This window comes from Bos javanicus, chromosome 7 (genome assembly GCF_032452875.1).
Source record: "Bos javanicus breed banteng chromosome 7, ARS-OSU_banteng_1.0, whole genome shotgun sequence".
NCBI classification, from domain to species: Eukaryota; Metazoa; Chordata; class Mammalia; order Artiodactyla; family Bovidae; genus Bos; species Bos javanicus.
Genome location: NC_083874.1, coordinates 48,651,525 through 48,676,445, shown reverse-complemented (window position 1 = coordinate 48,676,445; position 24,921 = coordinate 48,651,525). Strand labels below are relative to the sequence as shown.

The 24,921-nt window shown below is 45.2% G+C and overlaps 1 protein-coding gene across 3 annotated transcripts in view; it reads left to right on the top strand.

The window, feature by feature from the left end:
- The window catches only part of KLHL3 (kelch like family member 3), a 280,088-nt gene that overhangs the window by 194,666 nt on the left and 60,501 nt on the right, over window positions 1-24,921 (top strand). For all 3 annotated transcript variants that reach the window (XM_061423600.1, XM_061423601.1, XM_061423603.1), the window contains 3 exons: window positions 1,587-1,708; window positions 11,521-11,683; window positions 22,977-23,086. In XM_061423600.1, coding sequence (XP_061279584.1) covers window positions 1,587-1,708; window positions 11,521-11,683; window positions 22,977-23,086 — 395 coding nt within the window. The remainder of the gene's footprint in view (window positions 1-1,586; window positions 1,709-11,520; window positions 11,684-22,976; window positions 23,087-24,921) is intronic.

The following is a 24,921-nucleotide window of genomic DNA, read 5'->3' as shown; positions in this document are numbered from 1 at the left end:
CCGTGGGAGCCAGCAGGGTTTGGAATAGGTCTCCCCGCCTCCATCTTTCTTCCCTCTCTGGCATCACTCGTATCTAGAGCTGTGTCAGGATGGGAACTGTGGATTGGTGGGGGAATCATGCATAGTCCATGCAGCTTGGAGGTGGGCGTCTGCAGCCCACGGGCTGTACTGTACTGTATTTTCTTGGCTCCAGTGCACAGATTCCACAGACAGAAAACAACCGCCCAGGCTCTGTTTTCACACTCATGTAAGGACTTCTGAAGCCCCATTTCTTGCAGTCACGTCGCCCTGCATTTCAGTCTACAAGGACACATCTTGCCTGTCTTTTCCTCCTGAAACCAGCAACCTTTGTTGAATGAGCCTGGCTCTAAACAGAGCTGTGTGCGCTGTATAGAGAGAGCAGGCTGCGGTCAGGGGCCTCAGGACTGTGCTCTCGTGGTGCCTCTGCTGCCCTAGTTCACAGGCCTGTGTTCTCTCTTTCTTGGATGGTTATCAGGGCCTCCCATCTGTTCTCCCTGCCACTGGTCCAGCCTCCCCCAATGTGTCCAAAATTTCATTCAAAGACACCCATCTGTTGATGTCATTCCCTCGTTTAAAACTATTCAGTGGTGCTACTCTTAGGATAAAGTCCCAACTCATTTGCATGGTTTACTGGGCTCTGCGAGTCCTGGCTCCTAGCTGTCTCTCCAGCCTCCTTCCTCTCACTGTCACTCCACATACCAGCTATGCTACCCTCTTACTGTTCCCCACATTTATCCTTTTGGTACTTTTCTGTCATTGCACTCATGGTTCCTGCATCCAGCTCATCTTTCCTCACCTTTGCTGCACAAGGAATAGCCAACTCAAATGTGACTTCCTATCAGGAGGCCTTCCAGGATTCCACAAATAGGGTGTGTTGCTCTATCTTCTGCATTCTTTGGATTTAGCATACCACAGTGATTGCTAGTGTGGACTCTAGAGTCAGACTGCTGGCTTTCAAGTCTTGCCTGGCCCCTTCCCACATGTGTGACTGTAGGCAAAATGAATTACCTTTGCTCCTGTGCCTCAGTTTCTTTGTCTGTAATACGGGGATGTTAAGAATAATGCTTTTAAGTCATTGATTAAAAGAGGCAATAGTTTAAAGTGCTAAGCCCAGTGCTTGGCCATAGTTAGCACTCAATAATTGGTTAAAAAAAAAAGTTGTTCTACTGGTACTTTGCATATCTCTCATCATCTCATATAGTTTAATATATCTGCCCTACTAGATCAAGTGCTCCTTGAGAACAGGTTCATATCTTGTTCACTTTCTCTGGCCCCCTGTGTACAAGTTTGCAGGAACTTGGTTGAATGCTTTCTCATGATAAATTTGCCTTCAAAATGAAAAGGGGCAATGGATAGAGTTAGGGAATGCTTGAGAATGATCACAGACCTGAAGTTGATGTGACCTTGATGTCCACTAGTGTGTCCTACTCTGTGGCCGAGTGTTCCTTTTGCTGGCAGCACAGGTAGTGCTTTTATTTTGCCAAGACAGGGTAGGAGACCATGTGAAGGTTAAGCACTTCCTAGGTTCATGTTCATGTCCATTTTGTTTTTGTTTTGAACTGTAGGTGACATGTCTGAGAGTAAAGCCAAGAAGATAGAAATCAAGGATGTGGATGGGCAGACCCTGAGTAAGCTGATTGACTATATCTATACGGCTGAGATTGAGGTGACTGAAGAGAACGTCCAGGTAAACTCAGCTCCAGCTGATAGCTCAGTGTATCATATACTCAGCCCCTCCCCCCCCCACCGCCCCCCATTTACATCATCATTTCCTTTAACCCTCACAACAATTCAGTTGGTAACTGTAGAGGAAACTGAAGCTTCAAAGAGAGTGGGTGACTTGTCCTGAGATACGTGGCCAGGGCGAACGACCCTCATATCCTGCCTGCCTGACCATGGGACCCATGTTTTTAACCACTAGGCCATAATCCCTCAGAATGAGCTTGAGCCCCAGAGCAGAAAGTCTTTAACTCATGCTGGTTCAAACTCTTGGAGTCTGGGTGACCCTTCTTCTCCACAGTCATCATCTCATCTCGGGGATTTTGGGTATCAGCTTGTGAGGCTGTTTAAAGTTTTTCTCATGTCAGTGTTAGTCAATGAAATGCCTCTGAGCCCATGGAGGTGCCAAGCACCAGCCTTGAGTGTCAGCAGGGGTGTGTGGCTGTGAGGTGGATTGTCTGCGCCTCTGCCTCCTTTTGCCAACCTGGTCTCTTTCTTAGCCATCTGGAGTCTAGAAAAGAGGAATCAGCAAAGACACTGCTTCACCCAAAGGTGTGTGTCCTTTCTGTGGGGTGTAAGACATCAGTGTCGTGGCACTGAAGGTGGGATGGTGGAGGGTGTGGCCCACTCTGGAAGCTTGTGAACAACCAGGTCAAATGCAGACACAAGATGTGCTATTTCTTATCATTAAGGATCTTGATATTAAAGTAATGGAAATTATATGGGATATGAAAGGTTTTTCTTCCTTTTTTTGTTTTTTTAAAGCAAAATTCTACCTTATTTACTGTGAGAGAGATAAATTAAACTATATGAGATGATGAGAGATATGCAAAGTACCACGATATATTTCTCTTATTCAGAACACCATGCCCTTTTTAGGGCTGAGGTGTTTGGGAGGCCAAATTGGTAATTGTGTATTCATTCCATCTGGCCAGAATGTTTGAGGGCCTCTCATACGCCAGACACTTTGTTGGGCACTGTGTATGTACCAGTGAGCAGAGGTGATTCCATTGTCTCCTTTCATGGAATTTGTGTTCTAGGGTGAAGACAGACACTCATCAAATAGGCACACAAGTAATGTTTAAGTATAAATTGTGGTAAGTCCTTTGAAGGAGAGGAACAATTTGAATGAAGTGGGGAATCTAGGAAGGGCTCTTTCATGAGATAAGATTTGAGCTGAGGACTGAAGGATGGATAGAAGTTGGTTTCGTGTGGTAAATGGTACTCTGGTAGGGGTGTTAGGGTACCGGCAAACTGAGGGTCTGAGGCACCCTGCATTTGGACCTGTAGAGCCTGCCCAGGGTATAGCCTGTTTTTGTCTCTGGTTCCTAGACAGACTTTTGGGTGGTATAGTTTCTACAGTGATCTAGTCTAATCCTTCCTCGCCCTTTTAAAACTGAAATTTCTTTTATGCACAGTAAAATGCATAGCCATTGCATTATTTCTGGTCTTTCCCATCCAGAGTGGAGTGGGCAATGCCATGGTTACATACTAGGTCAAGCAGCAGAATTTAAGCAGCTGAATAACTTTTGGGCAGTAACAACAAGTACAAAGTAATTTAGTATAAAATATGTATAGGGTATATGTGGAAAAAAATTTTTTTAAATGGGTGATAGTTATATGAAATCACCATGTCTTTTAAATTCATTTAGATGCTTTTGAGACTAATATAAATATTGAGATTTACAAAATGCAGGAAATTATATCCTTTGCAACTTTAATGAAAAATGCTAGATGTCAACCTAAAAAAAGTGTAGGGGGTAAATATATATATTTTTAAATCTTGTATTAGAGATACTATAAACATGAAAGTGATAGAAGAATGTGCAGAAAAGAGATAAACATAGCAAGCCTGCTTGCTTTCTTCAGAAAGGCTTGCTTACAAGGTCAGTCTTCATCCGGAGTCTGGCAACTTGGATTTTGAGAGAGTTCCCACTCCTCTAGTGATAATGGTAGTAGCTTGCACTGCTTAAACTGTTTGTGCAAGCAATACGGTTTATGCCGATCACCTGCTTTCCTTCTGAGAGTTTGGAATTTCAGTCCACGCTAGGCAGAAGGTGCCTGTGTAACTGACACCTGACACACGTCTTGGCCTCTCAGAGTCAGGCTAGCTTTCCTGGTTGGTAATGTTTTGCACATGTCACTGTTCATTGCTGGAGGGATTAAGTGCGTTCTCTGTGACTCCATTCGCAGAGGACTCCTGGAAGCTTGTGGCTATTGTTCTCCAAAATTTGCCCCATGTACCTTTTCCCTTTGCTGATTTTGCTTTGTATCCTTTCAAGGTAATAAATCTTAGCTGTACTTATAGTGAGGAAAACTAGAGCTTCTCTGACACCCCCACTAACATTCTGCCTCAAGGATCAGTTTTCTCATTTGTAAAACAGGAATCATAATAGTGCCCATTCTGTTGGGTGGTCATGAGTTAGACTGCCTGCCTTTAAATCCCGGCTCCACCATTTTCTAGCTGTGTGATCCCAGGCAAGGTACAAGAACACTGTGCCTCAGTGTTCTTGTCTGTCTCATGGGCATAATAATAGCGCTTAACCTCTTAGGGTTGGCGTGAGCATTAAATGAATTACTATAGGTAAAGAACTTAGAGGAGTGTGCCACAGACAGGGTAGGCACAGAGAGCACTGTGAACACAGAAGCATTTTCACCAAGGGGCACATGTCTGAAGGTGGAGACAGGTGGCCAGGCAAATGGGTGCCCTCCATTGTGGTAGGGGCCAGAGTGGAGGTACCCAGGAAGCAGAGAATGTTCATCATCACCTTGATGAGGGTGGTTAAGGGCAGACCTCACTGAGGATGCATGGTGTGGACTGGGTGTTGAAGGAAAGTCTTGGAGGTCAGGCCTGCCTCCTCTTCTGCCTGTCTGTGACCCCGCTGGCCTGTGAGCCCCTGGAGGGACCTGCTGCGTTCAGTATTATCTGGGAGTGAGGAGAGGCTGCATGTGCAGGGACTCCCCTGGGAAGCACAATGTGGAATAAAACTCTGCAAAGCACAACGTGGAATAAAACTCTGCAGTTTGGAATCAATCATATATGTGAACTATTTTCCTTTTTTTTCCTTAACTTTATGGTTTGGTCAGGGATGACCTTGGGGGAAAACCAAAACTGGTTAAGAGAAAGTTTTAGATCAACATGTGGCTGCTTCTTCCTGCTGTGATGTATGTATCTGCTGAGAGTTGCTCACAAGCTGTCTATGAAGACAGTATGTGTGAGGATTCATTGCACTGAGGATGTGTACGCAGAGGTTCCTGGGAAAACAAGGGTTAGAGACTTGGGGCTTGGTTAAATGGCTGGAAGATTATGCCCTGCTTCTCTTTCCAGCCACACATACCTTGGAAAGACTGAACTGCCCTTCTACAGTGGAGGCAACAATTCGTAACTGATTCTTATTAATACTCACTGTAAGCAAAGCACGTGTTGATCACTTCACATGCATTATTTCGTTATTGTAACCACTACTGGAAGGTTCTACTATGATTCTTCTCTTACAGTTGAAGGAACTGCTGTTGCAACGAGTGAAGTGTACATTACCCATGGTCACACAGGTAGTTAGTGGTGGAGTTGGGATTTGAATCCAGCTCTCTCTAACTTGCTGTGCCCTGTTGATGTGATCAATTCGAATTTCTTATGAAGTGGATGATCAGAATCTTGACTTCAGCTTGTATTAATGAATAATAAAAACCAGTGTAACTAAGGATTCCCTATGCACCAAACACTGTGTTACTTGCTTTAAATGTATTATTTCATTTGAGTCCAATGACAAGCCTTTAAGGCAGTACTATTATTACACCTTTATGGCAGAAAGTGAAGAGGAACTAAAAAGCCTCTTGATGAAAGTGAAAGAGGAGAGTGAAAAAGTTGGCTTAAAGCTCAACATTCAGAAAACGAAGATTATGGCATCGGGTCCCATCACTTCATGGGAAATAGATGGGGAAACAGTGGAAACAGTGTCAGACTTTATATTTTGGGGCTTCAAAATCACTGCAGATGGTGACTGCAGCCATGAAATTAAAAGATGCTTACTCCTTGGAAGGAAAGTTATGACCAACCAAGATAGCATATTCAAAAGCAGAGACATTACTTTATCAACAAAGGTCCATCTAGTCAAGGCTATGGTGTTTCCAGTAGTCATGTATGGATGTGAAAGTTGGACTGTGAAGAAAGCTGAGCGCCAAAGAATTGATGCTTTTGCACTGTGGTGTTGGAGAAGACTCTTGAGAGTCCCTTGGACTGCAAGGAGATCCAACCAATCCATTCTAAAGGAGATGAGTCCTGGGTGTTCTTTGGAAGGACTGATGCTAAAGCTGAAACTCCAGTACTTTGGCCACCTCATGGGAAGAGTTGACTCATTGGAAAAGACTCTGATGCTGGGAGGGATTGGGGGCAGGAGGAGAAGGGGACGACAGAGGATGAGATGGCTGGATGGCATCACCAACTCGATGGACAAGAGTTTGGGTGAACCCCGGGAGTTAGTGATGGACAGGGAGACCTGGCGTGTTGCAATTCATGGGGTCGCAAAGAGTCGGACATGACTGAGTGACTGAAATGAACTGAACTGATTACTATCTTCATTTTACTGTTGAGGAGTCAGAGGCAGAGAGAGGTTAAGTAATTTGCCTTTAGTCACATGGCTGGTGAGTGGAGAAGTCAAAATTCTCAGTGACACTATACTTCCATAAAATTTTTTTTCTAAATATTCTAAGTGACACATTTAATCACAGTGTAGTTCTGCTAACTCTCCTGTATACCGCCCACACCCTTCTTCTTTCTCTCAGTAACTTTTTGTTTAGCACTGTTTCTGTGCCAGGACTCATGCCTGGTGCTGGCAGAGGCAGAACTTGCTGTGTGTGGGGGGGCAGAGGGCCTGGACACCCTTGTCACCTGGTCCTCTGACTGGTACCCTCCCTCCGTGCATGGCCCTGCTTCCCTGAAATTCCAGGAGTAGGTGCTTTCTGAGGCAGGGCATTTCCTTTTGTTTTTGTTAAAGGAAACAAACTCTGTGACGGGATATCCTCTGCTGGGTTTTCATGTTATCTGAGGGAGAGAAAAAAAAACAACAGAGCCTTTGCATGAAAAATGGAGGGGAAGCCATTTGCAAGCTGGAGGGGAACCTGTAAACTCTTTGCTGAGGGTCATTCCAGGGCCTGTTTTCCCAGAACCAAAATGCTGAGACGGCGAGAGGCAAGCTGAAAGCTTTTAACCCAGGGTCATCTTCCCTTCCTGCAGTGGTTCCAGCCAACTTCTCCTTCTCAGGTCTTAGCCTCCTTCCAGGGGCCAAGCCACACAGCCCTAGCAGTTCCACCAGGACAGCTTGCTTCCAAGCTGAGGACTTGCGCTTGGCCTCTTGTTCCTAATCTTGTTACTGCTACCGCTTGAGGGAGTCGAGCTGCAGGCAAGAGAAGGGAAGAGTAAATCATTTTCCAGCCTTGGCTGTAGGAGAGGGAAGTGAAGACCACCTCCTGGATGTTTTTCACTCTTTGTAGCCTCTGAGAATCTGTGTTGCCTCTCCTTGTGTGCAGCCCCCAGAGCCCCACTGGACCAGGCCCCTATTTATCCCTGAGACTCAGCAATTGAGTAGTGATACAGCATTCTGACTCCCTTGGCTCTTCTTCATGCCTTCCTGTGTGAAGCAAGCAGTGGGGAAGATCACAGCATAAGATCAAAGAGAGGGAAGGGGCAATTAGAGAAACCACCAGCCCCGCTCATTTTGGGACGTCAGCTTGGGAACACTTTAGAGCAGGAGTGGACCCAAGCAGGATGGGGGAAGCTCTGAAAGTTTTTGTCTGCCACGTGGGTTTTGTGAACAGTGAGGAAGTTGAAAGCTGTGTGGGTAGCTGTATCCAGGGAGGTTTTAAAAACTGAAAGTGTAATCTAAGGAGTGTGTTTAGTAAGTATTTATTATTTCATTTTTGGGGTAGTTGTCATGAAGTTGAATATTTTAGCACCAAACTGTGCAACTGACTTTGTGGTAAAGAAGAGGGCAAGGGAGAGGGGGTGTGTGTCCCTGGCACGATAGCATTTTGGCTTGGCTGGGATGCAATCTCGGGGGTGGGGATTGGACTCTTAGAAATTCCTTCTCTGTGGTGCTAAAGGGCTGCTGTCCATTGCATCCTCTAATCACATCTGACCCTTGGGGGCTCCTGCACCCGAATAGGGTGTGTGCTGGACAGCATTGGATTACTCTTCCCCACCAGGGCTTCTCAGTGTAACTGAATACAAGTTCCTTGTTCCTGGGGTGAACAACTGTCCCAGTTTGTCCAGAATTGAGGGCTCTCCTGGGACACAGGATTTTGAGTCCTAGAACTGGCAAGGTCTCAGCAAACTGGGATGGTCGGTCAACTCATGGCCTGGCTTTAGGGTTTGTAGCTGGTGTTGGTTTAGGGCACGTGTTATGGAGGTCATGTGGGGAGTTTGGAACACAGCTTTCCTTTCCTGGTATGTATTCAGCAAGAATGGTTAATGGTTCTCCACTTTACTAGCAGGCCGAGACTAATCTGGTCCTGGAATCTGTTTGGCTAGGCTGAGCAAGCGCACAGGTTAATTGAGTTCCCCAGTTTATAGCTGCTTTGTGGGAATGGAGCTTAGGTAGTCAGATTTGGAGCCTGACTGTGTTCACTTACCGTCTCAAACTCTCCAGTGGGTGATCTTATCTTTTTCCTTCTCTGGAATGAATCAGTGGTTCAGAAAATACCAAGAATTTGATGGTAATATACAGTTGTCTTGCTGGTAGAAGAGAGAGGGGAGAGGAAGGAGAGAGATGTTTTCTAGAACTCAGCTGTCATGAGGGAGAGGTCTAATCTTGCAGGCAGGATGAACTTCCCTTTGAGAGTAGGCACATAGGTCTGGAGCAGGACCACTGATAGTAGAGGCTCTTGGTGGCATCTCTGTGTGAGCAGGAATGAGGAAGGGAGCCAACAACCCCAACTTTTGCACTGAAAGTCCTGTGTCCTGGGAAGTCTTTCGATCCTGGGCAAACCTGGATGGCTGGTTACTCTAGTGATGAGACAAGGCCCAAGAATGTGGCAGTGGGGCCGAGTTTTTAGCCTTAGCCCATGGAGGTGAGGAGAACTAGAGATGAGGTTCAGAGCTGTTTTCGGGGACAATCAGTCTCTAAAATTTAAATCACTCAAAAAAAAAAAAAAAAGAAAAAGATGTTTATAGTGCTCTGAGTCAAGAAACCAAATGCATCTGCAGCCCATGTATATCTTCCTGGGCAAGCCTGGGTGAACGCGAGCAGCTGGGGTCTGGCTGGCCCAGACACTCCCCCTGAGAGCCAGGGGAGCAGCTGAGATCAAGGACTCAGAACATGGGGGTTGTTTTGGGGTGAAATGAATGCTGGGGGCCCCAAGCAATGCAGTCTGAAGCCAAACTATTCACAGCTATCTGATTTTTTTTTTTTTCCTTAAGTCACTCTCAGATTGTCTGTGCCTCCCACAGGGTAGGGGAGAGGAGGGGTAGCAAAGCTGGGTTGAGGAGGACTTTACTGACTACCCTGGTTTTTTGATCTGAGGGCAGGCTTCAGGAGCTGTGGCAAAGTACAAAGGAACTCGACCAGGGTTGATTGTCTGAGCACCCATCTGGCCTGTTCAAGCTGGTCTTCCCTGGCTTTTAGGAAAAACACATGCACACACACTCGAGCAGGAACTTGTTTCTGTCTCCCAGGGTACAGTATAAATACTCATGTGTCTCATGACCTTTCAAAAGGAACCTTAGCTCTCCTTTTGCTGAGAACCTTCCCCAAGATGTTCTTTACTATTTATCTGTTGGATGGGAGAGTAGAGTGTGTTTGTTTGAGTCCCAGTGGATTTGGGGATGATGCCCTCATTCCAGTAGATGCTAGAACAAGATCAGATTCCTGCTGAATCTTATAGGCTGGCACATAGGTGCTCAGTAATTAAATGGTGAATGAGGGTGTTAGCTATTCAGTAAATATCTTTCTGAGTAAAGATATTAACTAAAGGCTACAGGGCAGTGTTCTCAACTTGACTATACATTTACAAGCACCTAGGGAACTTCAGCAGTATCTCACTGTCCAGGCTACACCCCATTCCTATTGAGTTGGATCTTTGGTGGTGAGACCCAGGCATCAGTATTTTAAAACTTCTCCAGGGGATTCTAATATATAGCCATGTAGGAAATCAGTCTGTCTTAGCTTGGGCTGTCATAACAAAATACCACAGAGTGGGTGGCTTACACAACAGAAACTAATTTTCTCACAATGTTGTAGGTGCTAGATCTGGGTTCCAGCTGATTGAGTTTCTTGTGAGGGCTAGCTTACCAGTTTGCAGAAGGCCACCTTCTCCTTGTGTCCTTGCATGGTAGAGAGAGAGAACTCTGCTATTTATTTTTCTTCTTATAAGGGCCTTAGCCTCACTGTGAACTTCGAGATGTCCAAGCTGGATTTAGAAAAGGCAGAGGAACCAGTATCAAATTGCCAACATCCGTTGGATCATCAAAAAACAAGAGAGTTCCAGAAAAACATCTACTTCTGCTTTATTGAGTATGCCAAAGCCTTTGACTGTGTGGATCACAACAAACTGTAGAAAATTCTTCAAGACATGGGAATACCAGACCACCTGACATGCCTGTTGAGAAATCTGTATGCAGGTCAGGAAGCAATAGTTAGAACTGGACATGGAACAGCAGAGTGTTTCCAAATTGGGAATGAAGTACATCAAGGTTGTATACTGTCACCCTGCTTGTTTAACTTATATGCAGAGTACATCATGAGAAATGCTGGGCTGGATGAAGCACAAGCTAGACTCAAGATTGCCGGGAGAAATATCAATAACCTCTGATATGCAGATGACACCACCCTTATGGCAGGAAGTGAAGAGGAACTAAAGAGCCTCTTGATGAAAGTGAAAGAGGAGAGTGAAAAAGTTGGCTTAACACTCAACATTCAGAAAACTAAGATCATGGCATCTGTCCCATCACTGCATGGCAAATAGATGGGGAAACAGTGAGAGACTTTATTTTTGGGGGCTGCAAAATCACTGCAGATGGTGACTGCAGCCATGAAATTAAAAGACATTTACTCCTTGGAAGAAAAGTTATGACCAACCTAGACAGCATGTTAAAAAGCAGAGATATTACTTTGCCAACAAAGGTCCATCTAGTCAAAGCTGTGGTTTTTCCAGTAGTCACGTATGGATGTGAGATTTGGACTATAAAGAAAGCCGGGCACCCAAGAATTGATGCCTTTGAACTGTGGTGTTGGAGAAGACTCTTGAGAGTCCCTTGGATTTCAAGGAGATCCAACCAGTCCATCCTAAAGGAGATCAGTCCTGGGTGTTCATTGGAAGGACTGATGCTGAAGCTGAAACTCCAATACTTTGGCCACCTGATGCGAAGAATTGACTCATTGGAAAAGACCCTGATGCTGGGAAAGATTGAAGGCAGGAGGAGAAGGGGGCGACAAAGGATGAGATGGTTGGATGGCATCACCAGTTCAATGGATACGTGCTTGGGCAAACTCTGGGAGATGGTGAGGGACAGGGAAGCCTGATGTGCTGAAGTCCATGGGGTCATGAAGAGTTGGACACAACTTGGCAACCGAACAACAAAAAAGGGTCCATGCAGTGGAGAGTAGCGGAAACTCAGGCTGGGGTTGCCTCAAAGGCCAGGCTGGGAAGTTTGGACTTACTTGGGCAGGCAGTGGAGAGCCATGCAAAGGCCTTGAGCCTGGCCGTGGTCTGATTAGAGCACCGCTTTGGGGAGATGAGACCTTGGTGGTGGGATCCTGCTACTCAGAATGTCACCTTCTCTTCCAGGTGCTGCTCCCAGCCGCCAGCTTGCTACAGCTCATGGATGTTCGTCAGAACTGCTGTGACTTCCTGCAGTCTCAGTTGCATCCCACCAATTGCCTGGGCATCCGCGCCTTTGCAGATGTGCATACCTGCACCGACCTGCTGCAGCAGGCCAATGCTTACGCAGGTAATGGGGAACAATGTAGCTGCACCTTTCCAAGCCTGTGAATTTAATAACCTGGTCTGTGGTGGACTCCTCAAAGATTATGAGGCTAGTGTGTTCTACTGAGAAGCAGTTACGATTTAGTCAAGGAGATAAGACACAGGTGGAAAGATAATTAACAATAGGGGAGTTCAGCTCAGTGCCAAGTGGAATATGACTAATTGCCAGATGAAAAGTTCAGACAGTAATTTTCATGAAAGAAGAAGAAGGAGATCTGAGAAGACTTCGTGGGGGAAGAATAATTTCAACTAGGTCTTGAAATAATCTTTGTTTAGGAAAATTTCTATTTTGATCAAAGTGTTCTGTGAACACCATTTGAAAAGTCAAATAATGTTGCAAGTCTCATAATGATAAGAGTCTCCTGCTGTTTTTCCACCCCAAGTCTTGCTCTCTAGAGCCACTCACTTGCCTTTCTGAAAGAATTAAAATACAGGTGCTGATTCAGCCAAAAGTTGCTTCATCTGATATTTACCTCTCTTGCTGTAAATAAAATGTTATACAACTGGTTTGGGGTTTATTAGTTTTAGATGTTGTCTGTTGACTTCTCACAGAAGAATAACTGCACTTTCATAGATGTCCCCTCATATACATTCACTGTTCCCCTCTCTTTATTCTTCTGTATCATTTCTACAGTTGAGCTAAGTTATAATTGGTTTTTTATCAGAAAACTTTTGTTTTAATTAGTAAGGCAGTGAATAGATGCTTTTTCTTTTACACAGTATTATGATCACTAACTCTTATAAGACAGGTACACTGAACAGTCTTCTCAGTACATCAGATAATCTGTTGAGTCCATTTTATTTTTTTTGGAGACATTCTCCTCACTAGAGCCTATCATCCTGTGATTTTTTATAGGGAGTAGTGATTTGAGGATGAAGGTCATGAGTGACCTAGGAAACAGGTCTGGTCATATGAATTGATAGATCTAGTCATGGCCACCTCCTTCCCTTGCAGTAAAACCTCTCATTCTTCCCCTGCCCAAGTGCTGGCATGGCTGCTGTCTGTTCTGTCTCCTGTTCAGGAAGCCAATGTCTGGAAGTTAACTGAGGGCCTGCTAGCTGCTCACATGCCAGCTCCCTGCATTGTGTTAGCCCCTTGGTCCACAAGTCAACAAGCATTTCTTCTGTTTTTCAGCATCCTCTTTTTGCTCTGATCAAGACCCCAGGAGCCTATACAGACTCTCACTTCTTGAGGTCTGTTTCTGAGGACACAAATAGGACTAGACGTTAGGATGTCAATAATGATGATTTTTGTGAAGGACATTCCCCAGTCTGCCTAATGCTGAGTTCTTCTGACTCTTTCTGACCGTAATCCTTGACTCTCCTGTTTCTCTGCTGTCCCTCCTGTGCCTGTATTACCTGGCTTGATACCCTACCTCCTTTCTGTTCTCAGGGAGTGGTCACTAGTCCAGCCTTCTCTAGGCTAGCCACTCTTGAGGGATGTGCACAGACTTTGCTTCAGCAAAAGCTGAAGGCTTAACTGAGGCTGAGGTCAGTGTGTGGACATCTGCTGGTGCAGAGGTGAAGGGAGAATGCTTAGATGCCAGGAGGTCTCTGTCTCACCTCCCCAGTCCTCTCTCTAGAGTGTGCATGCTTGCATCCATACACAGCACGTATCACACCCTTTTGTAGTTGGCTCATGAGGGCATCAGAGGTTTGGGCTGTGTATTGAACTCCCCACATTTAACAAAGGCTCCTAGGTCTTGTGTCCTGGCTTCCCTCCACTTTCAGAATCTTTGTTTTCTCCCTTGCCCTTCTCCCTGTCTGATGGTGAGACTCACCTGTGGGAGAGTGGGGAGGAGGCGGTTTGGAGCACGTTGTGGTTTTGGTGCTCCCTGATCCTGAGGGCATGGTGATGTGGTTCCGCAGCATCGTGGGTGTGTGCTCTACATGTGTGTGTGCAGTGTCATGGTGGATGACTCTCAGCTAGTGTTTACTGAGCTTTCACTTTGGGTCACATCCTAGACTAAGCATTTTATGTTCATTTAAAGCATACAGTAGCTGAGGAAAGTAAAGCGCAGAGGGGTGAAGTCATTTGTTGGGGTTAGTTAGAAGAGACAGAGACAGGATTCAAACCCAGACAGTGTTTACTCCAGAGCTATGTTTAAAACTACTCTGTTCTGTGGCTTCCAGGCCCAGCTTGGACATAGGGTGGCCCTGTGAATCAGAAACTGTGGAGTGTTGGTGGCTAGAGCTGGCATTTTCCATCAGAAGTGTGAACCTCAAAGTCTGTGCCATGCAGTTACCAGATTCCAACAACCAGACATTGTAGACAGATGGCCAGCTGTCTCTGCTAGATGCGGGGTGTTTAGTCATCTTGGGGTGGGAAAGTGAGGCGTGGATGTCTTCTCTTCCGTGTTGGGAAGCTGCCCCTCACGGCATGCGTGAGTCCTCCTCCTTCTCTGGCTCGGTCAGTGTGACTGCAGGCTGAGAGCCTCCTCCCTGTTGTGCAGGCCTTCCGGGGAACCTGGGACCTGCTCCAGGATAGCTTTCTTTGTAGCCCTCATCTGGGTGAAACTGGGAAGATAAAAATCATATTTTTAAAGTGGTGTGGTAATACAGAGGTCATAAGACTGTGATGAAGAGACATTAGAAGAAGCAGTGTGAAGTTAAGACTTCACCTTGTGTGGTATATAGAGAAGAAAAACAAGGTTAATCTGTGCTTACTCCATTGCACTCAGCCACCGCTGTGGGCCTGCTTTGTGTCTTTGGTCTTGCACCCCCTGAACTTAGATGGAGCCTGGCGGCTCTGCCATTGCTGCCTCCTGAGACAGAGCTGCTGTCTCGCCCATTTAAGTGTGGGCATGTGGGTACTGACCAGAATCACACACACAAGGGGCAGTGTTGCCCCGTGTGGTTACAGGCTTCCATGGCCCCATGCCTTGAGTCAGGAGGTATCTGAGCCCACAGACTACAAGGAGACCCTCCAGATCAGGGATCACACCAGCCAACACTTTGGAGCTGAGTGACCCTAGGCCTGTTTGCTTTTCTCCCTGATGGGAGGTTGCTCCTCCTGCTTTGTTTTCAGCATGGTTTAGGGGATTGGGGTCGGTGTGGGAGGGACAGGTAGGAGAGCCTCCTGCAGAAGTAGGTGCCACCATAGGGCCATGCCCTGGATCCTCCCAGCTGTTCATGCCGTCTGTGGCAAGAGAGCCTCAGAGCCCCACGGGACCTGGTGGAGAGACGGGACTCCTCGGGTCAACACCACGATCCCTGCTGAAGACTGCATGCGCTTTGCGGGAGAAGGACCATTTCTGGAGCTTCTGATGGTGGCTCCTCTGTATACATATGCACAGCTGGGTATGTCTGCCTTCCACTTCTTCCCTATCTCTGGCCAGCTGGCCTCTGCCTTCGCCTGTCCACAACCCCAAACTGCCTCTGAATTCTGTTCGTGCTCCTTTTCTAAGATGAACTTTCTGTGCTTATTATTGTTGCTATCTTAATATACAACCATCTGTGATTATTGCAGGAAAGGCCCCACAATCCTATCCAGAGGGCGTCATGGGCAGCACCCTAGTGTACAGCTTCCCCTGTCTCTCATTCCACATATATATTTTCCAGCCCAAAAAATCTTAGCAGTATATTCTGAACATCTTTCCATGTTAGCAGGCATATTTCTATACCACTATTTTTAAAACTTTAGAGAATGTATTCAATAAAAGCAACTTGTATCCATGATAAAAATTTCAAACAAGATCAAAGGTATGAAATACACAGTTGATCTCTCAGGTCCTCTCAAGGGAGCAGGGAACTGTCTTGGATATCCCTACAAGATATGTATATATTACACTTTTTAACTTACACAAATAGAAGACTTTTGTACTCATTATGCTTTTTTTTTTTAACCTAGTGCAATATCTTGAAGTTCTTTCCAGACTTTTGTGTATGGCTGTTCTTACTTTTTGTCTGCTGCATCATAGGGATGAACTATAATGAACTATAATTTAGTTAACCAGTCCTCTCTTAATGAACATTAATGTTACTAGTTTTTTTTTTTTTTTCTTTTACATCAAATGCTTTAACAGTAATTCTTGTACGTAATGTTTTGGAGTATACTCGCTGGTATGTAAGTAACCGTGAAATTGTGCTTGTAGAGTGCCGTCTTAGTATATAGCACAAAGTAGCTCGTAGAGTACACATTAAAAGATACTGCCAAATTGCTGTCTAGAAAGAGTAACTATTTTTAAGGTTGACAACTGCCTTCTGATTAGTCTTCAGCCCCCCGGGGCGAAGGAGGGCACAGCGTGACTCTGGGGGCTGGAGTACCAGCTCTTTCCACCTAACTGCGTGGTTGATTTCCTGTTTGTAATGGGCCTGTCTCTTCTTCCTGTGGTAGTCCTTTCTGCTTCCTCTGGGTCCAGTTTCCCCCTTAGGGTTATGCCCCCATATTTTTGCTGTGATGTAAGTTATGCTGGGCTGGGGAAGGGTGAGTCCCGTAGTTAAAAGCTGACTGGGCCGGGGAAGACCCTTGCCCCCAGCTGCTGATGTCATAGTTCTTCTGAGTACGAGATAATTGGGAAAAGGACCCTCATATTTTGCATAGCCTGTTTCTTATATCTCACTGTTATTGTTTGCAGGGACTGCTTAATCTTTAACTTCAGAGGCATGGGCCAAGGTTTATGGGGATTTTGTTGTTTGGTAATTGGATGACCATGCCTGGGCCATGAGCAGAGCTAGTTGAGAGGGATATTAATGGGACCCTATTAATGAAATGGCAATTAAAATTCTTTGAACAATGTGTTTACATCAGCATGCCAAAGCTGAGCTGAAACCACCCAGCCATGGAATGGAAAAACCATTGAATTTCACATGTTTGTGGAGAGAAATGGCCTTTTTTCGATTGATTGAGGCATTTAAGACCATGGAATGAAGTGATTAAACTAAAGACAGCAAAAAACTTTGACAAAGCACTTGAAAAAACACAACCCTCTGACTTAGTGAGGGTTATCTGGTGAAATTGCTGCCTCCAGCTTGGCATCATAAGATAATGATGATGGTGATGGTCACGGTGGAAGTTTCTGCCATTTCTGAACACTTGCAAGGTACCAGGCAAGGTGCTACACACTTCAAAACTGTAAGAGGTAGTTATTACTTTCTTAACTTACAGATGAAGAAACGAAACCTTGGAGAAGTTTAGTAACTTGCTCCAGATCACAGTTTGTGAGTGGCAATGCCAGGATTCACGAAGAGGCTGCCTGACTCCAGGGCCTGTGCTCTGATCCCACTGTTTGTTTTCACAACTCCACAGGCCAGTTCAGCCTCTCTGCCCATGGCCGCTGCCTCACTTCTGCCTCCCCTTGATTTTCTGCTTCTGCCTTGAAGGTGGCAAATGAAGCATTAGTGTGGTAGTTTTTATTGTTAGTTGTTCTCCTGGGAATTTTAGGAGACTTCCCTGTTCCTTCCATTCTCTGGAGAACAGGGAACTCTGTTGTTGAATCAACAACACTGATAACTGGGCAGTTTTGATACAGCCCTTTGCTCTGTGTGTATGATAGCAAGGGGAGGTACAGTACATACACTTCTGGAATTAAGTCAGCATGGCAAGAGAGCTCTTATCCCACCATCACAGGGAGAATGGAGGCAGTGAAAATTAGAGTCTGAGGGCTGGTGGTTGTAACCCTTGTGGGAAGTAGTCAGGTAAATCTGTGTTATTCTCTGTGGCAGCTGAGCTTTCTCCCTGGAGCAAGGAAACTATGGGCCCTGAAAGCCAAGAACTGATCAAGAAAGCTTACCTCTGCTCTCCAAAAATAGAGTAATAGAGGGGAGGGGAGAGAGATTTAAAGTAGCTCTGTTTTTTTAAAACCCTACTAAAATGTTTTGATTCTGTTTGTGTGTCCACCTTTCATTAGCAAATCCTGGGGCCTGATAAGTGGTTCCATTCAGAGGCACTCACTCATACCTGTTTGCTGGGCCGCTGGCCCCGGAATAACTGGGTTCATCTCATCTCTGCAGGTCAAAGAAGTCATAGATGAGTTATCACTTCCATTTGTTCTGGGCTTGTAGTTTAGATAAACCTGATCAAAGCTTTAGGTTTATTTCACACCATCAAGAGGGAGGAATGGACTTGGGACTTGCTTGAGAGGTTGCCTGAGGCCTAGGAAGTCTTGAAGAAGCATGGGAAGGGAAGCATGGTATTTTCAGAGCTTGATATCTGCAGACACTGAGGATTCACATTCAAGCAAGACAGACTCAAATGAGACAGAGCCTCCCCTCATGGGGGTCATCGTCCCAGTATGAGAGAAGGACCTCAGGTGGGTTGATGAGCACTGTGATTTTAATTTCTTATCTTGGTGACTTTGGGAACACAGAAGAATATCACGTCATCTAGCCTGATAGGTGGGTTAGGGAAAGATTTCTATCCAAGGGTCTGAAATTTGAACCCGGTTCTGATGCCAAAATGTTTGAAACACTACTACTCTAAGATTGTTTTTTTTAAAAGAAATATAGTTAGATTCATATTTTCTTTCTCTCTCTGCAGTATCCCTAAGGGATTCTTAGGATGTTCTGATGTCTATATTGATTTTACCAAAATAGCCTGCTTAGGACAGGCTTTTATTATTTTGGAAACTAAGATTCTTATCAGAATATTTGTTATTATGTATAGATAGCATTAGTTTATTTTTTTGTGTGTGTACAAGAAACCCACTTTAATTATGAAGATTCATAGTCAGTGACAAGTAAAGATGGAGAAAACAACATCATGCCAACACTAGTCAAAAGAAAGCTGGAGGGCTATATAGATAGCATTAGTTCAATACCAGGCTCTACCACTTACTGCCATGTGATACTGAGATCATGACTTAGGCTTTCTGGGCTTCCATTTCTTCATCTGTAAAGTGGAGATATTGATATTCGCTTCAGCTGGGCTTTTGGAAGATATAAGTGACATAATATATGTAAAATACCTAGTATGTTAGCCGTTTTTAGGAAAAGCCCTTAACTTTGTCCAGGCCTGCTTCTTTAAAAAGACCCAGCTAGTCCCCCTTTCCTGGGAATGTGCCACCCAGTTTCCTTATCCTTTCCACACTGGGAAGATATATTTATGTCGCTTGGTGGGGAAAGGATTTACAATTGTCTGGTGCCCCTCATCTTCTCTATAATTTCTCATCCAAATAGGCAGGAACAGTTCCGTTATGTTTCATTAATCAAAATTTGGACTTTTTTTTTTGCTGGAGAAAAAAAAAATTATTATTACTTGCAGCAAGTAGGGAGAACACTGAGGATCCTTCCCAATGCAGTGTCTCTAAAACTTACATCTTAGACAGTGTTTGCTACTTGTAGTAAAGCCTGGTTAATTGGAACTCCTAACCAGATACTAATTAACTTTTTTTGTTTGTTTGTTTGTTTGTTTACACTCCTCCCTAAAGGGGAAAAAAGCAAGAAGATAAGAAAAGTTTAGATAAGTTTAGATAAGATAAAAGTTTATTTTGGAGAATCCCTTTCACGGGGCTTGCCTGTGGTTCAAAGATGCTATGCCCTTGCACATTCCACCTGTCCCCCAAGATTGAGCCTTGCCTGCCTCTCTACCTCCCCGGGAGCCTGGCAGAGTTCCCCATACTTGGTGGAGGCTCTGTACGTATTTGTTAGATGAATGAAGATACAGCCTAGGCCCTAGCTAGACTGAGCTGTTGCTGTTTTCTAGATATGCTCTGAATTGGCCTTCTTTTATTGAATGTGGAGTGTGTTTCCTGGCATGGCCCTGTGGACTTCGGGTTGAAGTCACTGGTGTCTTGTGTTACCCTTTTGTAAGCCAGTTGTCTCCTTGTAGACATCAGCTCTATTTTCTTCCCTTTTGAAGAAACACTGCTTTTGGCCCATAACGTATGAACAGTTATTGAGCACTTGCAGTGGTCTCAGGAAATGGGAATTATTGTGCATATATTTTATCTAATGCCCATCACACCTTTATGAGTTAAGTGCTATTATTAGCTCCATTTAATGGATGAGAAAACTCCACCCTTAGGAAATTCAATACTTATATCACTAGAAAGTTTGTGGAACTCAGTGGAATTAAAGTGGGATTCTGAGACCTTTGAGGCCACAGCCTCACTGGCAGGTCCTGCAGTCTCAAAGGATGACTGATGCTGTGGAAATGGCTTCTCCGTTGAGAGCAGTGCTGCCTGCAGAACTGGGCTTCGTCATGCGGGTACACGTGCACGTGCTGTTTCTCCTTCATTTCTAAAGAGTTTCTTATAGATCTCAAAGTAGGCTAATATATGTTACCATTTTTGAACTTCAGAGCAACCTGGAGATCGAGGTCAGGCTTTATGGTCCCCTTTTATGATTAATGAAGTCAGAGCCTGAAAAGGGACTGTAAGAGGTGGAGCTAGGTAAACCCAGGTCTTCTGACTGTTAGCCAATTAGTCACTACATTCTCCCTTAATACACTAACAGGAAAGCAAAAGAAATTTAAAAAATTTCCAAACAAGTGTTAAAGGCAGAAGCTGATTCTCAAGGTGTATCTTGCGGGAACAGAGTGGGTTCTTTCTAGGAAGTGCCTGAGAAGAGCGCTGACCTGAGTACAGAGTCTTCTGGGCAACTCCTGTTTCCCAGGAAACTGAGTTAGCCAGAGGAGCCTGTTCCTGTTTTTTCTACCCTGTTGTGTCTTGAGTGTTGCTAACAGAAAGGGGTCTCCTCTGGGGCTCAGCCCTGTGTCCCAGGCTGAAGGGAGAAGGGAAGGAGTTTCTGGGCCCTTCTTTGTGTCCTGATCATGCCTGGCAAGTCTCCTTGGTCTCTGGGTGTGCCAGCCCCGAGTGAGAGAAGCTCCTGTCCAACACCTCCCTTGTTGTCTCCTACCCACCAGACGCTGCTTCCTGGGAGGATTTCTGAAGGGATTTCAGTGGGAGGTTCCAGATGGGCAAAGAAGCAGCCAACTTCAGAGAGATGGGACCCAGACTCCCATGCTGCGATGCCCCAGGGTGTGAGAGATACGGAAGTGCGGAGGGCTGACTACTTTTTGCCTTGCTTTATCTTTGAGTACTTCTTGTTTGTCCACCAAGTCGTCTAGGATATGCATCATCGCACTTCCATTTTCTTCCTTTTCAAAACCCAAGTTTATCTCTTGGCTTTCTGAGCTCTGATGAAGAATTTCTTAAACCTCAGAATTTTACTTCCTCACCTCCTCTTACACCTCCTCTTATTCTTTTCCCTCTTCTGAATGTTAGTTTTTTTTTTTTTTTTTCTATGGTATGGCTCTGGGACACAGAGATGTTGGCGTTGGCTGGCCTGCCTCCCCTGCTGAGCTCAGCCATGGCTGGTCCGCAGGAACTCCCTGCCCTACACTTGGTCAGTTTTTCTCTCTGCTATTTTTTGTATGTTGTCAATGCATCTGGCGACTGGTCCAAAGACTTCTTGGGCCAGAAGAGTGTATAAGGAGAATCCTGTTACTTTCCAAGCCTCCAGGCCAAGAATGAATTCCCATCATCCAAAGAAATGGGATGTTCACTTTTATGTAAAAATCTTTAAGAATGGATACTTAAAAAAATAACTACAGTCTTAAATATTCTGAAAGTTAGATAGTTGAATCTCATACTTAAAATCTACGCTTTAACAAAAGATTTTTTTTCTATTGATGTGTAGAGAAGAAAGACCAACTTCTTATGTTGTGACAATTGCTTCCATCTGTAACGGATCTGACTTTTAACTTTGTGTTGTTATGTACAAACATCCCTGAGCCTCAGGATGGGCAAGCTTTAACTGTGGCTTCAGTTATATTATTAAGCTAGTGGAGAGCAAGTGGGGAGCCTTTTTTGCCCAATGAGACATGGAAAAGATTATTTATAACTCAGACTTTCAGAGTAAAATATTGACATTTAGGGACTCTGGATGAAGGGTATATGGGAATTGTTTGGATCTGAAATTCTTTCAACATATAAAGTTCAAAATGATTTTTACAAGAAATGGCTTAAACCTTAAGTTCTTTGTTTGGTTTTTAAGAAGTTGATGAGTGTGATTAGCATGCTTTGATTTTCATTTTCCTTGTGCAGCTGTGGCAGAGTTGATGTTTCAGCATGGCCTCCCAGGCATGGAGGCACTCGGAATCTCACTCCAGGGGCAAGCCAGACCAAGTTGGTGGGGGTGTGGGTGGGGCTTCTGGAATTATCCAAGAAGCTCTCAGGCTAGAGCAGGACCACCAGAGAAGAAGGGGAAAGGTCTGGAGGGCAAAGAGCTCAGGTGCTCCTGGGGTGATGGTGCAGGGTTGTGAGAACTGAGGAAGGAGCAAAGTCTGGGGCAAATGACAGAGGACCCTGTAACCTCCAGAGACTCTTGCACCCGGAGTTGTCAGCCCTTGGGCTGGTTCACCTTGAAGCAGCTTGCAAAACATGTTCTCAATTCCTTTCTCATCAGAGCATGGGAGGGAGGGAGACATGGTTTTTATCTCCATTGTACACATGAGGATAGTGGTGCCACAGGACACAGCTCATAAGTGACACAGCCGGGACTTGAATCTAGATTCCTTCTTTCGGAAGTGCCTGCTCTTTCCCTGGTATCTCTCACTGCCTCTGTAATAGCAGGATGGTGGCCTGGGAGAATGTCAGGGTCAGAATTGTCCTTGGCATTTCCCTCATGTGGCCCTTGGGGCTTTGAGTTTTATCTCATTCTCAGTGTCCCAAACTCCTCTCTATATTACAGCCTTGGAAGGCCTGGCCACTGTGGACCATTCCCAGCAGTGGTCTTGGCAGCTGTGTTGCCGCCACACCCAGACAGAAGCTTAGTTGAGCCTTCTTGTGAACCAGAGATAACAGGCTTGACTTGGGCAGGAAGGGATGAAGCCTTCTGCCAAGCTTCTAGTGCTGACTTCCTACCAGAACCCCCAGAGACTTTGGCCATGCAGCAGTTCTGACCCACTTTTGTTTGCCTGAGCGGCAGGGGGCACCGTCTGCAGCTCTGCCAGCCTGTGCCTTGAGGGGAAATGAGCCCAATTAAATAGGCAGGCCCCTGCGAGGTTTCTCTGCAGCACCATTATTAATCTCATGGAGCATGGAAAAAATACAACCTCACAACTCAGTGACCAATTTTCCTCTGTGATGATGTTCAGGACAGAGGGTTACACAGGGGGATGCCTTCACTGCTGAATTAAAAGGCTGGTTTCCCTCCAGCCAGGATGTCTACCTTTCTCTCTCCCTCCCGCCTCCCCCAGAGCTCCCAGGACTCTGCTCTGAATCCCACAGATTGTCATGGCCTTGGTTCCTGGATAGGCAGGAGCGTGTTATAACTTTGTTTTCTGAACTTATGCTTTTTTTTTTTTTTTGGAACAGAGCAGCACTTTCCAGAGGTGATGCTAGGGGAAGAATTTCTTAGCCTAAGTCTGGACCAGGTGTGCAGCTTGATATCCAGTGACAAGCTGACCGTTTCTTCAGAAGAGAAGGTATGGCATGGCGCTCTTTGAAACAGAAGCCTCTCTCATGAGGCGGTTGTGGGAAGGACTTGTGATTCAGTGAGATCTCTTTTCCAACTTAAAAAAAAAAAGGTTTATATATTTTTTGTCCCTTAAAAAAGACTTTCTGGCCCATGATCACTATATATGCTTTATGGACCCTTTAAAGAAGATGTAATGGTGATGATGATGATGGCTTCAAAATGGCTTCCATTTCTTAAACCTTTACAGTTTGCCAAGCCCTATGCTAAGTGCCTGATGTTCTTCAGCTCGTTCAGCCTTCACCTCAGCCCTGTGAGGCAGGCATCACTGTTGTCCTCACATTACAGATAAGGAAACAGACTCAGAGGCATTAACTGTCTGTTCACTCAGTTGGTCTGCATGTCACTTGATCTTAACCACTGTCCCACACGGCCTCTTGTGAATATCCAGTGTTTAAGCCCCAGCCAACCTTTGGGGAACATCTAATTCCAATCACATCAGATCAGATCAGTCACTCAGTCGTGTCCGACTCTTTGCGACCCCATGAATCGAAGCACGCCAGGCCTCCCTGTCCATCACCAACCCCTGGAGTTCACTGAGACTCACGTCCATCGAGTCAGTGATGCCATCCATCCATCTTATCCTCTGTCGTCCCCTTCTCCTCCTGCCCCCAATCCCTCCCAGCATCAGAGTCTTTTCCAATGAGTCAACTTTTCGCATGAGGTGGCCAAAGTACTGGAGTTTCAGCTTTAGTATCATTCCTTCCAAAGAAATCCCAGGGCTAATCTCCTTCAGAATGGACTGGTTGGATATTGGAATTTTTACTGAGGAAACCGAGCCCCACAGAGGGGTTAGGAACTGCTGAAATCACACAGTTTTGCGGTAGCCAAGCCAAGAGTAGAACCAAGGTCTCCTGACACCCAGTCCTCTAACTCACTGACCACACACCTCTTCATTTGTGCTGGAAGCGTGACTTCTGCCCCTGCTTAGCTGACCTGTGACTGCTGATCTGTCCTGCCTCCCAGCCTTCCTTATCTCTGACCCTGTCCATTCAACAGGGATTGCCCCTTAGTCGTGCCCACTCTTCTCGACCCCATGGACTATAGCCCGCCTGGCTCCTCTGTCTATGGAGTTTTTCAGGCAAGAATACTGGAGTGGGTTGCCATTTCCTCTGCCAGGTGATCTTCCCAACCCAGCTATAGAACCTGCATCTCGTGTTTCTTCTACATTGGCAGGTGGATCCTTTACCACTCTGCCACCTGGTAAACCATTATGCTAGGAATATTCTCTACTTTGCTCTTCATCTAGTTGAATTCCCAAACAGTTCAGATTCTTTTTCTACCAGGAAGAATTCTTTACTCCAGGAGGTATAGTCTACTATACTGGAAATAACACAAACTTGAGTGTTGGCCACTGGGATCCAAATCTTATCTCTTGTATTTACAAATCAGTGATTTGATTTTGGGCAAGAGACTTTGCTTCTCCACCTCTTTCCTCATTTGTGAAATGTAGGAAGTAATAGAGCATGTTCCACAGGGTGGTTGTGGGGATTGAAAGAAGTAAGGTATGTAAAATGCCTATTATAGTACCTGTTATCTTGTGGGTGCCTAGTCAATGTTAACTGAATTGACTGTTGACTGGGCATCCGAAATTAATTATTTTCTCCTCTGTGTTCCAGGAAAACACTTACCTTGTTCTCCTTTTTACTGTAATTAGTTCTTAGCCAGTCTTACCTCCTTCACTCACTGTGAGTTCCCAGATGGTACAGACCACACCTTATTTGGGATTTCAGTGGCTCAGTGGTAAAGAATCTGCCTACAGTGCAGGAGACATGGGTCTGATCC